The sequence below is a fragment of the Mustela lutreola genome, chromosome 17, assembly GCF_030435805.1.
Source record: "Mustela lutreola isolate mMusLut2 chromosome 17, mMusLut2.pri, whole genome shotgun sequence".
NCBI lineage: Eukaryota > Metazoa > Chordata > Mammalia > Carnivora > Mustelidae > Mustela > Mustela lutreola.
In genome coordinates, this window is record NC_081306.1 from 21,307,159 (window position 1) to 21,324,790 (window position 17,632).

A 17,632-nucleotide genomic window follows, 5' to 3' on the forward strand; every position below is an offset into this window, starting at 1 on the left:
TACCACAAAGCGGGAAAAATGTGTGTATTGTGGGCTGAGAAATAATAAATTAATAACTGGCACACTTACCATATATTTTATTGGCCAGTGCCAGTAAATGACAAGTTATTTGCATTCAATTACATGGAAACTGACCACCCAACAGTACTTCTTTTCTTTCGTTTTTTTTTTTTTCTTCCTGAAAGTATTTCTTTTTCTAGCTAGGAAATATAATCAATAAATAATGAAAAAGTCTAATTTTTCTTTCTGGAAAATTTATATTCATTTCCAGAATTTATACTCATTATTTTCTTAGTACAGAATTCTCTAAACAGTGTAAAAAATTGAGGACAACAGACATAACTCTCTTGCTTCATGAAAATACTTTTAATGATTTACAGTTACCCATTGTGTCTCTGATATATATCCATGCTCATATTAAGGAGCATTTATTCTCATTTGCAGCAAAAGAACTACTAGCTGTTCCCTAATATCACTTTTCTCCTATAGTAAGAATTTTTCAACAGGCACATAGCCATTCAGAATAAGGAGTAGGGGTACCTGGGTGGCTTAGTCGGTTAAACTGTCTGCCTTTTGCTCAGGTCATGATCTCAGGGGTCCTGGGATCGAGCCCCATGTAGTGCTTCCCACTCAGCAGGAAGCCTGCTTCTCCCTCTCCCCTGCCCCTCCCTACCCCAGCTTGTTCTTTCTCTCAAATAAAGTCTTAAAAAGAAAAAAAAAAATAAGAATAAGGATTTCCCAGCCTCTCCTGCAGCTAAGCATGGCCATGTAATTAAATTAAAGGTGATGAGATGTGAGCAGACGTGATATATGTATTTTACTAGAAAGGGATGGGTCCTGTCTTCCTATTCTCTTTTTCCTAGGTGCTAATAGGAATTTGGACACAGACCATGCAGACTTAAGTAATACCCAGAGGTATCGAAGCAGTAAGACAGAAAGTGCCTGGACTCCTGATGATTGTGGAGCCACCAAACTAGGCCTGGGTTTATACCCAGGCAGTGATGTGAGAAAGAAATAGATACCATGTTTAAACTTCTGCTGTACTGAACATCTATTACAACCAGAGTGTATATCCTAATGAGATTACTGCCTAGTAAGAAGTGTTTTGTTTTGTTTTGTTTCATTAAAAATAGAACACAAGGGGGCACCTGGGTGGCTCAGTGGGTTAAAGCCTCTGCCTTCAGCTCGGGTCATGGTCCCAGGGTCCTGGGATTGAGCCTCACGTCGGGCTCTCTGCTCAGCAGGGAGGCTGCTTCCTCCTCTCTCTCTCTGCCTGCCTCTCTGCCTACTTGTGATCTCTGTCTGTCAAATAAATAAATAAAATCTTAAAAAAAAAAAAAAATAGAATACAGTGGTGCCTGGGTGGCTCAGAGGGTTGGGCCTTTGCCTTTGGCTCAGGTCATGATCCCAGGACCCTTGGATGGAGCCCTGAGTCAGTCTCCCAGCTAAGCAGGAAGTCTACTTCTCCCCTCACTCTGTCCTTCCCCCTCAACACTGTGCTCTCTCTCAAATGAATAAATGCAATTTTGAAAAAAATAAAGCAAAAAAAGAACATTAGGAGCACTGCATGGGCTCAGTCAGTTGAGCGACCAATTCCTGGTTTTGGCTCTGGTCCTGATCATAGCATTGTGAAGTCAGCACAGCATCAGTTTCCATGCTTGGCATGGAGTCTGCTTGAGATTCTCTGTCTCCCTCTGCCCCTTCCACTTGTGCTCACTCTTTCTCTCTCTTAAATAAACAAGCTTTAAAATATAGAGCATAGGGGCACCTGGGTGATTCAGTCGTTAAGTGTCTGCCTTCAGCTCAGGTCATGATTCCAGGATCCTGGGATTGAGCCCCGCATTGGGCTCCCTGCTTGGTGGGAAGCCTGCTTCTCCCTCTCCCACTCCCTCTGCTTGTGTTCCCTCTCTCACTGTCTCTCTGTCAAATAAATAAATAAAATCTTTTAAAAAACAGAACATAAAAGTAATTATTTTTATAATTTCTCTCATGGGATATTAGATACTCAGAATTTCCTTGTCATCCTGACTACATTTTGGTAGTTTCACTTTTTTTTTTTTTTTAAGATTTTATTTATTTATTTGTCATAGAGAGAGAAGCGAGAGCAAGCACAGGCAGACAGAGGCAGAGGGAGAAGCAGGCTCCCTGCCAAGCAAGGAGCCGGATGTGGGACTCGATCCCAGGATGCTGGGATCATGACCTGAGCCGAAGGCAGCCACTTAACAAACTGAGCCACCCAGGCATCCCGGTAGTTTCACTTTTCTAGGAAATCATCCCTTTCATCTACAACTTCAGATTTATTAAGATAAAGTTGTACATAGTATTCCCATTTGGTTTACATTTTAAAAACCAGCATGTATGAAGATCCTACTCCTTGTTTTGGGATATGAGATAGCATTTGAATGGTGGTACAGCAGCAGGCTAGGAAGAGCCAGGGTCCTGTTGACTTTGTGGGTTCGGGCTGCCACACCAGTTCCATCATAAGCTGCCTACCTATTATTTGTGTGGAACTGAATCCTGATTCACTGCCTCACAGGGTTGCTATAAGGATGATGTAAACGAGCCCAGCACTAACTCTTACACGCAGGAAGAGCTCAGTAGTGAGTGCTTAGTACCAGGGAACGACCATCGCCAGGAACCTGTCACAGGGGCATGCCCACAGGAGCATACGGTATAGGAGAGGTGCTGGGATTTAGGCCCTCCAGGCACTTTTTCCACTTTCCCCTGAACATCTGAGCCCAACTTGTTCTGGTCGGTGGCCGTTTGGATGGTAGTATTAATCTCCATGACTGGCCTGGAAATTTCTTAGCTGAAAACAGAAAAACTGGGGTCCTCCAGGAGGTGACAGAGGTGCAGGCCACAGAGTGCTGTCTTTGCAAACCCAGGCAAGAAAGCCTGACGGGCCACACATCACAGGCTGGCAAAGGAACACGAAGATGAGAAAGGCTGGATCATCTTCATAACCTCCCTTTCTCCATCCTCTGCCCTATACCAAGGAGAAACATCAGAACACAGCCCTGGCAAGTCTCACCTTCTAGCACCTTCCGAGCCCCTGCCAGCCTCCTGCAGGCACCTCTCACCTTCCCTCCCACCCACCAGAGGTGTCATTTCAGCTCCCGGTATATCAATCTCTTCCTCATGGCAGGGCCTTTGTTCATTCTGCTCCCCTTGCTTGGAAGGTTCTGCCCCCAAATCCTTGTAAAACAGCTTTTTTTCCAAGTCGCAGCTGAAATGTTCCCGCCTCAAAGCGGCCCGCTCTGACAGTCGGTTCCTATCCCCCTCCATCGCTTCGCCCGTTCCTTCCTTCCTGGCGTTTGTCTCTACTTGAAAACCACGTGTGTCACTTATCTGCTTATCAGTCTCCCTCACCGGACCAGAAGCCTCTAGGGCAAGGACCTCGTCTGGCTTTGTCATCGCGTATTCCTCAACGTTTGGCAAAGAACCTGGAAGGCAGGCATTCATGTGATAAACGGATGAATGAAAGCAGCAAAGTCCCACTTCACGTCCCGCCGCCCTTCACCTGCCTCCGCACGCCCCCAGGGCCACCCCCACTCCCCTCGCACTGGTCACCTCCGTTTCCCCAGCTCCTCACCCCTCCAAGAGGACCGCGGTCTCCCTCCCGGCTCTCCCCAGCACCACTGTCGGGCCCTGCTCCGGGGCTCGGAAGGTGCTAGAACGCCGGCGGGAGCTGTCCGCGCGCCCGCCGAGCTCCAGCGCGGCGGCCACAAAGGGCTGCGGGAATCCGGCTCCCCGAGTTCCCAGCCGGCAACTAGACGCCGGGACTGGCAGCTCTCGAAACCGGAAGCGGCCGGCTCTCCCGAGTCCCCTCTAGGACCGCAGGAGGCTCGGCATCTCGGTGGTAGGCCCAGGGCCCGCTGTGAAAGCTAGGGCGTTGGCGAAGTCAGGAGTCCGCCCCGCGTCTTTGGCCTCTTCGGCAACTGCCACCGGGCAGAAGGGAAATCGCAGAGCGTCAAAGCGGAGATTTTCGGATGTTGCCGGGCAACCGTGCCGCTTGGGGAGTGACGGGGAGAAAAGGGTCGTGACTGGACGGTTTTGCTGGACCCCGCCCCCTTCCCGCCCCGCTCCCTGATAGGCTAAGGGAGGAGCTGGTGGGGCGGGGCCTCCCGGAAAACCATCCTCCTCCCTGCAAGGACCCTCAGGGAGGGTCGTCCTCTTACGAGCCCCTCTCCAGTGTCACCGCCTGGCTTCCCCGCGGAGTCACCCAAGTGCGGGAGAAGCCCCCGGGCCGGGGAGGGCAGCAGGGCCAGCTGGGGCCTCACCCCCTGCAGCAAGGACCCGGGCGGTGCCTTGGGGCGCACAGGATTGGGTGGGCAGCCCGCGAGGAATATTCTGTGCCTCTTCCCTCGCCCTCCCTCTGACTGCGAAGACAGGCGAAGCGTGAGCAGCCAGTTGGGGGCATTCCAAGGCCGAAGCTGGGAGGTCCCGTGAGAGCAGAAGCCGGGAAGAAGCAGGCCAGCGACACCAAGACCCTTCCCTGGCGTCCACCCAGAAGTCAGCTATCTCTCTATCACCCCCCAAGTCCCGAACACCCTTCGGCCTCACACCCTAGGCCCTTCCACGGCATCTCCACTCCCTCCGCTGTCTTAATGGATCTTGCCAAATGTTTCCTAAATTGCCAAGTTCATAAAATGTTCTCTCCAGCTCTATCCCAGAATGGTGGCCTCTGAGTGGGTCTCTAGGGAAATGTGGATTGAGACTCACGGGGCCCTTGGAATCACGTTCCTCTCGACGGTGCTATGAAAAGGGGAAACAGTTTCTCCAGGTCTCTGAGTTCCTCAGAGGCCAGAGTGGAGTCTTTAACCAACCCTCTGGCTCACTCCACAGACCTCAGTGGTTCAAGTCCTGGCCATAAAAGCCCAAGGAAGCAGGGCACCTGGATGGCTCAGTGTGTTATGCCTCTCCCTTCTGCTCAGGTCATGATCCCAGGGTCCTGGGATCGAGCCCTGCATCAGACTCTGCTCAACAGGGAGCCTGCTTCCTCTCTCTCTCTGTCTGCCTGTCTGCCTACTTGTGATCTCTCTGTCAAATAAATAAATAAAATCTTTTAAAAAAAAGAAAAAAAAAAGCCCAAGGAAGCAAATGCATATCCACAGTGCAAATAAACTAGTACCAAGTTAATAAGTGTCCTTTTTGCCTCTTTTCATCAGAAAACAAGTTTCTGGAAGCAGCATGCCTGCTTTAGGTGAACAAGCCCCCTTCAGACCCTTACACTGAGCCAAGCTGAGAAATTCCATTTCTGAGTGACCAGAGAGCCATGAAGACAAGGTGAAGGGAGAAAACAGCTTTCTTTCTCATGTCTTCAAGAACTGCCATCTAATTCAACCAGTCCAGCCAGTGACCCGGCCCTAGATCCCACTGAGACCTCCCAAGCACAACCAAGTTCTGCACAGGTTCCCACTAGTCAGCAGCTTCCTGGCATCTGGCTGATGACCTGCTCTCCGACTTGCCATCTTCAGCTGAGTCCAGCACCCCTGAAGATCGAATCAACAATCTGACTTATCCTTTTTGGACCACCCCACCTCATAACATGCACCAGACAGCCAGTAGTTGTTGCATGGAAACAGGGTATTCTTTACACAATGAAATCCCTGGACCTAAACCCCAGCTTGCAGCTCTCTGGTTGTTGGCTAAGTTCCTGGAGCTCTCTCTCGGCTGTTTCCTCATCTATAAGACCAGGACAGAGTCCACTGCTCAGAGTTGTAGAGACTAAAAGTGACATACACATGGCAATTGGCCCCTCAACTAGCAGTTATGACTATTGTCAGTCCCCTCTCCTGCTCGAGCTCCTGTGGGAGCCAGGAGCCAGCCTGGGCTGCAGCCACCCTGCCAGCGCCATGACCCAGGCAGGCAGGTAGAGGCTCAATGGCCTCCCACATGCGGGTGTCCTCAAGGTCAGTCAGTGTCAGAACCAAATGTCATCTTGGGAGCCAACCTGCAAATCCTGGGTAATAAGCAGGCTGAGCCCATTCCTCCCTGGGGGGAAAAAGGCGGGGGCGGAGAGAAGAGAAAACAGAAGTACAGAGATCAAAAAGCAGAAGGCCAAGAGTAAAAGAGCCAGACAGGGGCAGGTAGGGCAAATCATAAAGGACATGTACAAAGAAGCCACGGAGGTGAAAAGTAGCAGAGAGAACTGGCAGCAGCCTCAGAAGGCACCAGGAGGGACAGTGGTCCCTAGCAAAGGGAGGAATCCTCACTGGATTATAGCTGGGCCCCAGTAGAAATGCATGGAAAATGTCCAGTCACAAAACAGGGGTCCAGTACCTGAGACAGGAGACAGGGGGGCGGCAGAGCATGAGTTCCCAGCTGGCTCAGGTCTGCTCCAGCTCCCAAACGGAAGAGCAGAGAGAGGGTGCTGGGCTCAGTGGGCCATGCCCCCGGGACAAGAGTGATGCCAGCAACAGCAGCAGGCCACCCCTCCACGCGGATCCACGGTCTCACAACTGGCTGGCTGGCATCAGGTTTGGAAACCTCTCTGTGCCCAGAAGCCTTTGCTCATTGACTTCAGTTCTGGGTGCTCTGGACTGGCCCCATGACAGGTCAAGGCTGGGAAGAGTACCCAAGCCCCCAGGACAATGACTCAGGGATGCCTCAGCCACGCTCACCACCAGGGCCCCACGAGACCGAGCACAAGTGGTGGGTGGAATTCCAAGGCCTTTAATTCGTAGCCAGCGTGCCCGCGCCTCGCCCTAGCTCCTGTGTTGCCATGCCCCGCCCCATGCCGGCACCCCCCACTCCCTTCCCACAACCCCTCTCACGCTGCCCTCGCGCATTCCCCTCCCCCACGCCTCCTAAGTGGGAGCAGGTGGGGGTGCAGCCAGAGCCCCCGCCGCCCCCAGCATCAGCATGGCCAGGGCCTTGGGGCCCGTCGTGTGGATCTTCTCATGCCGGTGCAGGTTGGAGCGGCGGCTGAAGCTCTTGCCACAGAGGGGGCAGGAGTAGGGCCGGACGCCGCGGTGGGTGCGCTGGTGGGCAGTGAGGTGGGAGCTGTGGCTGAAGCTCTTGCCACAGTCGAGGCAGTGGTAGGGCTTCTCGCCCGTGTGCGTGCGGTTGTGCGCGATGAGGTTGGAGCGCTGGCTGAAGCACTTGCCGCACTCGGGGCATGGGTAGGGCTTGACCCCGGTGTGCGTGCGCTGGTGGGTGACCAGGGCCGAGCTCTGCGTGAAGCACTTGCTGCAGACGGGGCACTTGTGGGGCTTGGCGCCTGTGTGCGTGCCCTGGTGGGTGACCAGGTCCGAGCGGCGGGTGAAGCGCTTGGCGCAACGGTCGCACACGTAGGGCTTCTCCCCCGTGTGGATGCGCTGGTGCTGGATCAGCGTCGAGTGGTGGCTGAAGCTCTTCCAGCAGGAGGGGCAGGTGTAGGGCTTCTCGCCTGTGTGGATGATCTGGTGCTGGATGAGGTGTGAGCTGCGGCCGAAGCGCTTGCCGCAATCCGTGCAGGTGTAGGGCTTCTCACCCGTGTGCGTGCGCCGGTGGGTCACGAGGTGCGAGTGCCAGCTGAAGGCCTTGCCGCACTGCTCACACTTGTACGTCTTCTTGCCAGCGTCACCGTCGGGGACCAGGCCCTCCTCGCTGCTCTCGGGGGGCCCCACCCGCCCCTCTCTGGCTTTCTCTGTGAGGCTGGCGTTGGGTGGCGCCGGTTTTGCCGGCATCTCCTGCAGGGGACCCGGCTGCCCACCGTCTCTGGCCTGTCCTGAGCTCTGGCCACTGCCGGTTTGCTGCCCACATGGCTGGACGTCCCCCGGGGCTCTCCCCATCCTGCTTCTGGAAGCCTTCACATCCCCCAGGGCTTCCAGGGATGGGGCCGACTCCTCCTTGCCTGCCTCAATGGCTCCTGGAGAAAGAGTTTCCAGCAGGACAGAAAGACTTCCGTGAGGGACCCAGGGGAATTCAGGAAAGGAAGGTAAGAGCGAGGACCCTGGAAGGAAAAGCCACCACCCCGGCAGAGGACAGGACACCGGCAGCCCTGTCCCTGGCATGGGTCTGCACCCCAAGCAACAGAGAGCCCGTGCTGACAAGGGGCACCCGGGAGTGACAGCAAGGAGCCCACGGCCCCGTGCCACAGCGCCTGCCCACCTGTCACCTCTGCACACACCTGTCTTCTCCTTGTCATCTCCCATCTGCTGGCTCGAGCTCGATGCCTCACCCTTGCCTTGTCCCTGGGAGCCCCAGAGAGGTCTGCTGAAGGGAAATCCTGCTGAGAAGAGAGACACGAGATGCTATGCTCAGTTGTGGAACCCCCAGGCTGCACAGCAGGAGACAACCCCCCCAAACGAAGAGGCAGAAATGGGGAGGCAGCTCTGCAAACATGGAGTAGAAAGACACAAGCTAAATTTAAAAAATAAATAAATAAAAGACACAAGCTGAAAACTCGCATGGGGTCTGGAGTCCAGCCCCCCGTAGGCAGCGCACTGTAGGGGAACTGCCTGACTCACTCTCCTCAGGGCTGAGGTGGGCTCCACCTTGTTTCCCTGAATGAGCCCCAGAGGCAAAAGGAGAGGGGCCAGGTGAGGTCAGCTGCTGATAACCCCCTTTGTCACACAGGCCCCCAGGTGCAGGCCCAGCAATGTCTCCAGGCCCGCAGCTCTCCAGACCAAGGGCAAGAAGGGCTCCTGGGGGAGGGACAGTGGTGGACCGAAGCCCAGGGGGAGGGCCCGGGAGAAGAGGCCAGGGGTGCTGTTGGCCCAGAAGTCAGGGACCAGCAGCCCCCTGGCCAAGTCCCCTGGGGCAAGGTCCTGGGGCTTCTGGTCAAGTCAGAGAGCAGAGCGGCCCAAACCACACCATGCAGGAAGAGAGGAGTGTGTGGGACCCGCCCCTGGGTTTCGGGCACTTGTGAGGCTGGCCGTGGGGCTGCAGGTGGGTGCTGAGTTCCCTCTGATCTCCCAGGACTTGCCTGGGCCTGCCGCTCTGGGCCGTGAGGAGTGCTACGATGGGTGGTGAGCAAAGCCAAGAAATTAAAGGCGTGAGCTGTCCTGACTCCGAAGCCCACCGCCGAGGTCAAGGTGAAATCACCAAGTCCCTGGCTCTCCTAGACCAGCAAGTATGCCCCTGGTAGGTACTGACAGACAAACAGGCAGATTGAACTGAATGGCAATGAAGGAATGAGCGCCAGAAGCTCCTCTCAATTCTGCCAACAAAAACAGGGTCTGAAACAGAGAAGTTGGGGTGCTGGGACTTGATTTACCATAAGAAACAATGAGGGACCCAAGGCCCGTCTGAAGAGAGGATAGGCCCCTTGGGGTGGATGTGACAGCTCAGGGTCTGGGGGCCTGGAGAGATGAGCTGGCACCAGGACCCCCCATCCCCTGGCACAAAGTCCCGATAGGCAGCCAAGCTCTCCACACACACACCTCTCAGGTGGGGCTTGGAGGAGCAGGACGGTGGCAGGAGCAGCCCAACACCGCAGAAGGACCGGGCAGCAGAAGCGCAAGGCCAGCGCTGCCTGGCGCAGTGGCCACTCGCCACGAGTGGCTACGACAATTCAAACTTGACCGGTTAAAAGGAAATCAAGGATCAGCCCAGGCACTCCAGCCACATTTCTGGTGCTGAGCAGCCAGTGGCTCGTGGTCTCCAGGTCAGTGAAGAGCGCGTGTCTTTCACCAGGGAGAACAGAGCGGCCCACGTGGATGCTTGAGAAGCTTAAGCCCGAGATGGGGGGAGGAGGGGGTGGCAGGACAGCCCCACCTCTGGCATCGGGCCTCAGAAGTGGCCACCCCAGCACAGGCTCGGGCTCTTACCCAGGGACAGTCCGTTCCTCTTCTGCAGGACGTCCCTGTAGAAGCTTTGCTGGGCGTGGTCCAGCCGACCCCACTCCTCCCTGGAGAGGTACAGAGCCACATCCTCAAAAGTCACCGGCATCTGCAACACAAAATGCCCACTCTCCAGGGCACGCCGGGACACCCGGGGAGGGGGGGGAATGGCTCCAAGACGAGGGCCGCCCCTGCCCCTGGCCCCTAGCCCACTGCCCCAAGCAAGGCCTGTGCTCCCATCTGACGGTGAAACAGGACAGCCACCCAAGGGGGGCATTTTTTTTTTGGTGGGGGAGGGGTGTAAAAAACAAAGCAGTTGTGTACCACAGACGATAAAACACAAAGAAAAGGCCCTTTCTGGCACCACAGTCAAAGCTCAGGATGTCCAGGCGCCCCCCTCCTCCAGCCCCCAGATCCAGACAACGAGGCCCCGTCTGAGATGCCACTCCTTCATGTCCTTGTGCTCTCCGTCCAGCCGTGCACCTGATCGGGGACACTGACCTGGGACCAGGCGGTGAGCAGCGCCGCAGCCATCTGGCGGTCTCTGGTCCGCCCCTCTCGAGAGAGCACAGGGATCTGGGGGGAGGGGAGGGCTGAGAGAGCAGAGAGGTCCTCAGGGCGGCCACCTCACCCTGCTGGGCCCCGCTGCTGCCCCTGAGCCGACCCCAGGGGACACCAGAGCTGCCTCCAAATCCACCCCAACCCGACCCAAGAAGAGGGTCAGCAGGCTCTGAGGTGGCGCAGGAGCGGCCTCTGAGGGGCAGGTGGGCAGACATCCGGGCATCTCCATGGCAGGAAAGCTCATGCCCTGACCCCCTGTGCTATGAGCCTCCACCTCCCCCCACAGCTGCCACCCACAAAGAGCCTCCCTCCACATCCTTCTCCATCCCTGTCCTCACCTCCACCAGGCAGGAAGAGAGCCTTCTCCTTAGAGCCCTGGCTTAGGGACACCCAGCTTGGCGTTCCCAGAGCCCCATCCCCCTGCCATGCCCCCTCGGGGTGTGGCTCTTCTGCCTCCATCTTGATGTGCAGTGACTCCCGAGTGGCTCCCAAAGGCACCATCTCCTCCGACTCAGAAAGCATTTCTGGACAAGGATGCCCATGGCCCAGAACCTAGGAACGACAGCCCCCATCAGTACGTGGGCAGAGAACAGGAGACCCAGCCGAGCTCCGCACCTGAAGGTCCTGGCAGGGGCCGCACACACCCAGATCCAAGGCACAGCCTGAAGAGCGGCCCTTGCTTCCTTCTGCTGGCCCTGGGGACCCACACATCTCTGGTTTACCGACACAAGGCCGAGGCAGCCAGGGAACGAAGGAAAGAAGGGAAGGCTCGGGGTCGGGCGAGGGGCAGATGCCTCTTCTCAGTTCCAGCCTCGTGCCTCCCACAGCAGCACGGCCTGTTCCTGTTTAACAATGAGGAAACTGAGTGCAGTGGATTGAATGTGTCCCCCCAGATTTCATGTTGCTCGGAACCTCAGAACATGACCTTATTTGGAATAAAGTTCTCCACTGATGTAATTAGTTAAGGATCGGCTCCATAGCTCAGGGTTAGTTAAGGATCTTGAGAGGAAATCATCCCACATTTAGACTGGGCCCTAAATCCGATCACTGGTGTCCTGATAAGAGGAAAAGACATGGAAATACAGAGAAAGCCACATGTATATAGAGGCAGAGCTGGGGGACAGAAGCCGCAGGACACATGGAGCCGCCAGACCCTGAGAGGCAGAAGGAGCCTCCTCCTCGAGGCTGGGGAGGGAGCCCCGCCAACACTGTGACCCCGGCCTCTCAAACTGAGGGAATAAATGCTGGTTGTTACACAGACACAGGACACTGTGATCCCGGCTCAGAGGTCAGACAACAGCCCAAGGTCAGAGAGCCCATCAGGGCTTGGCGAGAAGTGGAACTCAAGGGTAGCCAACTCACAAGTCAACGCCAGAGCCACCATTTCTTAGAGATGACAGGGAGGTATCATGTGGCCTTGGGCCATTTCCAGCCTGACTCAATGTGGAGTTTTGGGCTTTGGAGAAAAAGGCCCAAGGGTACCACTAACTGTGCCATGGCCTGGGCCTGCCTCCATCCGACAGAGGGAAAACCTCCCAGCTCACCCCTTCAGCACCACCCACTGCCATGGCACTTCCAGTGTCCCCCCACTTCACACCAGCCCCAGCTCCAGCCCCTGGGATGGGGAGGAAGAGCCTTTGGAGTCAGGCAACCAGGGTTCAAATCTAGGCCGGCCCCTCATTAGCTGCTCAGCCCCAAGTAGGCACCACAAACCTCGAGAGTTTGGGGCAAGTCACTTTCTTTGCATTGGGAGGCCCCCGGTGAGGCCTCACTGGCCTCCGCAGCTCAGGGACCCGCCAGGCTTCTCCCTGTGCCACCTCCACCTCCATCTACATTAGGGTCTCAAAGAGAAAGACCCTCAGGCCAGGGAGCCACCTGGGCCAGGCAGCCTCCAAGACTCAGCTGCTCTGCCTCATACACAGATAACCTGTGAGAAAGAGCTGTGCGCTCTGGAACATTCTGGATAAACACAGAGTGGAGCCAATAATTATTACTACTCCTCTCCTGTGTGAGCTGACGGACTCCAACAGCAGCAGAGAATGTCAGGGACGCGTGAGGCCCACTGGGTGTTACAAAGGCACCGTGGAAGCGAAAGCAAAAAGTGCAGGGGCTTCTTTGTGCTTCTGCGGTACGAAAATGATACAGACGGTCCCCGGCTTACAACGGCTCAACTTAACCAGTTTTCGACCCGACGACGGTACAAAAGGGATATCCATTCCACAGAAACCGTACTTTGGGTTTTGAATTTGCATCCTCTGCTGGGCTAGTGATCTGCAGCTCAGTCGTCCCTGGGGAGGGAGGCGGCAGGAGCCGCAGCTGCCGGTCAGCCACGCGGTCACAAGAGGAAATGACCCACAAACTGTGTTTCTCCTTCAGTACGGTCGTACTCACCACTTCATTATGGAAGAGGCTTTGCGGGAGGAGATTCTGCCTGACTACGGGCTGATGTTAACGTGTTTTGAGCACGTCTGAAGGAGGGAGATTAGGCCATGATGCTCAGAAGGTTACTGTGTTAAATGCATTTTCAACTTCTGATACTTACAATGGGTTTATCGGGATGTAACCTCGTCGCAAGTCAAGCAAGATCTGCACTTGATTTGTATTTGAACCTACAACCCCTGGAAATGCGAGTTGAGGTGTTAAGGGTTTCTCTGACCTAGGTTCTAGTTGCTGTGGATGTTTCTATTTTCTGTATTACACTAATTACCACCTCAGAGCCTCCCAACCGCCTGGAACAGCCTGTGGGAACAGCAGGCACATGACAGATGTTTTACAGATGACACACCTGGTTCCCAGAGGCAGGGGACTTGCCCAAGGTCACACACCTGGCCACAGGTGACTCATGTTCCTTTGATTCCAAGCCCAATGGCCCTGGTCGCCCTCACCACCACCGCCACCGAAGGTTATAATTACACATGTGGGCAACAGGTACATGAAGGACTAGGTGCTTAGACCCAGAATGGAGATGGGGTCCAAAGCAGAAGGGAGGGTAAACTGAGGCTTCCCTGCGTGCTCTGGACACCGTTCGGAGAGGAACCCCACCAGGAGAATGCCCCATGCAGCCTCCCTGCTATTTTGTATGGCCTTTGGCCAAATGACAACTGAACTCACCAGGCAAAGCAGAGAAACTTGGTAGCTGTCGATTCCCACCACCTTTTCCACCTCCCATCACCCCCATCCACCAGCTCTGCACCCCGGTGAGCCTAACTCTTCCACTGGTCTAGGCACCTTGCCTTGAAAGTCTCCTCCTGCTCCCTGTCCTTCCAGGGCACGCATCCCTTACCCAGCACCCTGTCCTTACCTCTCGGGCTCTCTCCTTGTCCTGGGCAGCCCGGGTGCCTCCGCCATCCGCAGACATTTCTATCTCAGAGGTAGGAAGCACAGCTGAGTCGTTGGCCAACCCCTGCCAGCTCTGGCCAGGAGCCTGGAAGAGCAGGAAGAAGTCAGCCAGCGTCTCCCTGGTACCTCTGAAGCAATGTGAAAATCCCCCACGCAGGACCAGACCCACCCGTGGTCCCAATCAGAAATAAACCTTCCAGGGGCGCCTGGGTGGCTCAGTGGGTTAAGCCGTTGCCTTCGGCTCAGGTCATGATCTCAGGGTCCTGGGATCGAGTCCCGCATCGGGCTCTCTGCTCCGCAGGGAGCCTGCTTCCCTTCCTCTCTCTCTGCCTGCTTCTCTGCCTACTTGTGATCTCTCGCTGTCAAATAAATAAATAAATAATCTTAAAAAGAAAAAGAAAGAAACAAACCTTCCAGCTGCCTTCCAGTGACCTCACTCCCTAGGATGGTTTTTGGTCCCTCGCTTAACAGAATGCTACTCTGTATCGTCCCCTTTGTCACTTAAGCCAGAACTCTGCATCTCTGAGCAGCCCAGTTGGGAAAGTCAGGGCTGACTCGGCGTCTGTCTCTCCTGCCATCAGGAGCCGAAAGGACTGCAGAGATCCTATAAACAGGTGCTGGGTGTGGCCACACCCGTCACAGCCAGCTCCGTGGGAGAATCAAGGCCCCACCGTCTCCCAGGCCCCGGATACACACACCCCGCGCTCGACCTGACTTGGCCCTGCCCGGGATGCAGAAACTGAGCAGCCCGAAACTGCAACCACCTGCCAAGTCCATCCTCCTCACGGACCTGGACAGACCATATCCTTCCCCTTCCCGAACCTGGGTCCAGGCCCCTTTTTCTCCCCACCAGCCTGAAGCCTTCCACCTCTGACCCCGTCCCCTCCTGCCAGCTGACCACCCACAAGGATCTCAGGATCAGGCACCCTCCCTGGCGCCCCTCTCACCGAGGCGGAGGCGGAGGGGGCACCTCGGGCGGTGGGGGGGCCCCCTTCCCCGGGGAACGGAGACTCCACAGCCTGCAGCGGGCCGGGAGCCGGGTGGAGACTGGGATTAGGGACAACAGGAAGTCCCTCCCAGATCCCGTTCCCCACGCAGCTGCAGCCCTACAGGGTTCCTGGCTTCGAGGGTTCCGGGTCTGGGGTCCTGAGCGGGGCTGCACTTGATCTCAGCCGGGAGGTGAATCCTAAATCCTCACTGCCCGCTCACGATCACTTTACCTGGCGTGCACTTGTGAAACCAGCAAAGCAGGGATGCCAGAACGGGGAAATACATTCTCTGGAAGGTTCTGACATTTGACGTTTCAGAGAGGGCACTGCAGCTGTTCTCACAGAAGGAAGGACACTCTCCTGGGGAGAGGGGCACGATGGTCCTCTTTGATACACAGGGCTTCTGGAGGTCTTGTGGTGTCTCCATGGAGACGTTCCTGGATTTCACCTTAGGCCCTGAGGCCAGTGAGCAGGGGAGAGTCTTGGGCTCTCCCCAAGACTGGCATGGAGTTCTGTCTCCCTCAGAACAAACTTAGTAAACAGGCCTGGGAACCTACCCTCAGCCCCATGCCCCACACCCTGAGGACCTACCCTCACCCCCGTGCCCCAATCCTTGAAATGATGTTGGACCAATGTGAGATTCCTCTAGACTCCTCTCCCCACCTCCATCTCCAGGCTGGGGAGTGTAGCAGGGGTAATGGGGTCTGACCCAGCCATCCACAGGCTCCCAGACTCCAACTCTCAGTCTTGGCCTTCCCTTCGGACCCTGAGAGCCAAGGCTCCCAAAATTGAGGCTCAGAGACTGCTTCACTTCTAGGGTGAAGAACTCATCTCCCCCCTGAGCAGGGCACAGGGGATGGGTGTCAGAAGAGGGGGGCCAGCTCCGGAGTCAGATTCCAGGAACCTCCCTATAACCATGGCCTCCGACCATCAGAGTCCTCTGACATGTATCCATTTCACCCTGTAAGGCAGGCCCTGTGCTGGCCTACAGGTGTACTATGTGGGCCCACAGGGGTTTGATTTCTTTAAAACTTAGTTTCCAACATTTAACAATTAGTATATTTGTCATAAAATCGATTTTCTTGAAAAATCAGAACATTGGGCAACCCCGGACTCATATTCCTCACATTCGGGGGCCGTTCTCACATAGCTGTACATGGTCCCCACTTGCTCCTGTAGCATTTTGAACTCTGATATAGCCTTCTGTCACCTTGATGAACAAAAAATATTAGCCTTGGGGTCTGGTCAGTATTTCCAGGTGTTTTAATCCTCAAGGCAAAGAGGGATATCCAAAGTTGTAGCCAAAGTCAATACCGCTGTCAAGCCAGAGAGCTATAAACTGAGAAGTCACAGGGGGCTGTGAAAAAAGATTGACAACTCAGTCCGTGACTGTTTCTCCATCAACATGGACCATGACCAGTGTCCAGAGTAAGGGGACTCACTCCTGAGGTGACCCATTTCAGCCCACATCAGCTCTAGCTGTGCACCGAGTCCCAACACAGTGGGTGTGTCCTGATTCACGGGCAAACGTTTCTCTACCAGACTAAAGGGATACTGGGGAAGCCCAGCAGTTTGGATACCACCAGGGAATCACCTAAACTAAACCAAATGAAGTCTCAACATTTATTTAAGTGTTCGGAAAATATGTATTAAGCACTTACTATATGACAGACATTAGCCCCTTCTTGGAGATGAGAGGAAACACCTCTAGGGCTGGCTCTAGGACTGCGCAGGTCTAGGAGAAAGAGTGTTCACAGTTGCTGTGTGGGAACTGCAGTCCCCAAAAGACTGCAGAAAGGCACCAGGGAAAGCAGAGATCAAAAACCTAAATGCCTCGAACAAGTGGGCAGCACCACAAATGACCGGTGGCTTGGGTGCAAGACGGTAGTAGGGGAGGGGCTGCAGGGCCCTCAAGAAATCATATTTTGTTCAAAGGGGGCAGCTGGGGGCTCAATATTGCCAAAGCTTGAGAATTTTTCAAGAAAAGCCGAAGAAGAAGAAGAAGAAGAAGAAGAAGAAGAATTGCATTGATGTGAAATGTTGACGATTCAAATAAAAAATTTAAGAACTCCATACAACTCCAGCAGAAAACACCTGCTGTCTAGCTCCTGGGGCACCAGGGATGTACTCACCTCCAGAGCCTGTCACGAGGATAGCTATATCATGGATGGAGGCGCTTATCTGAGCTGTGGACCAGCAAACACTCCCGCATCTGGCGGCTTCACTGAGCTTAAGAAGAGATCAACTTCAGTAAATAAATCATGGGATCTACCTTCAGAGATTAGCCTGAGAACTGACTTCGGCCTCACAAAAATGCTCACAATAATTAAAACTAGAAAAAGGAATCACATGAAGTAAGAAGGGAAAAAATGTTTAAAAAGTAAAGGGAGGAGAGCATGTAGTCATGAAGGCTGTTCAGCCAGGCTGGAGACGGGGTAATGCAGACCTCTCTGCAGCCTTAGGGAGGACAGGCGGTAAGGGGAAATAAAGGAACGTGAGAGAGGCCAAGGAAAAACAGGAATAATCGAGGAAGCACAGAGCAAACGTTAAGCACGGAAAAAGAAAAGGAGAGCGGATAGGTGGGGAAATCCCATAGGTGGGGTCCCAGGAATACAAATTTTTTTGAAGAAAATAACTAAGAACGCCCAGGGCCACGGAGAGCAGGGCATGGGCGCCCCCGCGGCCAGCAGCAAGCCCGAGGCCCGGTGCCCTGACGCCTGGCGGCAGCACGAGCCAGCGTTCCCCGCCGCGGGACGCCAGCGAGCCTCCTGCCTCCTGCAGCCCTAGCGGGCGGAACACGGACGCCGGAGCGCGTCGCCCAGGCAACGCCGCCACCCCGCCCACGCGCTCACGCAAGCCACGGTGATTGGCTGGAGCCCGACAGCCTGGCCCGTGCGCGCCTCCAGGGCTCCGCCCCGGCCTGCGCGCTCCCGTCCGCGCCCACGAGAGACAGCTGCGCCGAGGGAGGAGGTTAAC

The 17,632-nt window shown here is 55.2% G+C and overlaps 1 protein-coding gene across 7 annotated transcripts; it reads right to left on the reverse strand.

Moving 5' to 3' along the window:
* Nucleotides 1-351: 351 nt before the first annotated feature.
* Nucleotides 352-17,430, reverse strand: ZNF205 (zinc finger protein 205). Of its 7 annotated transcripts, XM_059154004.1 has the most exons (10): nt 16,789-17,430; nt 14,888-15,112; nt 13,630-13,752; nt 10,667-10,880; nt 10,269-10,360; nt 9,756-9,876; nt 8,114-8,215; nt 3,593-7,852; nt 3,370-3,443; nt 352-2,986 (listed from the first exon to the last, which is right to left on the reverse strand). In XM_059154004.1, the coding sequence occupies exons 2-8, from the start codon at nt 14,960-14,962 to the stop codon at nt 6,810-6,812; spliced, it is 1,770 nt and encodes a 589-aa protein (XP_059009987.1). In that variant the 5' UTR covers nt 14,963-15,112; nt 16,789-17,430; the 3' UTR covers nt 352-2,986; nt 3,370-3,443; nt 3,593-6,809. The 7 variants fall into 7 exon arrangements, with proteins under 7 accessions (XP_059009987.1, XP_059009988.1, XP_059009985.1 ...); XM_059154005.1 differs by lacking the exon at nt 16,789-17,430 and having other exon boundaries at nt 8,114-8,212; nt 14,888-15,233; XM_059154002.1 differs by lacking the exon at nt 16,789-17,430 and having other exon boundaries at nt 352-2,917; nt 14,888-15,231.
* Nucleotides 17,431-17,632: the final 202 nt, after the last annotated feature.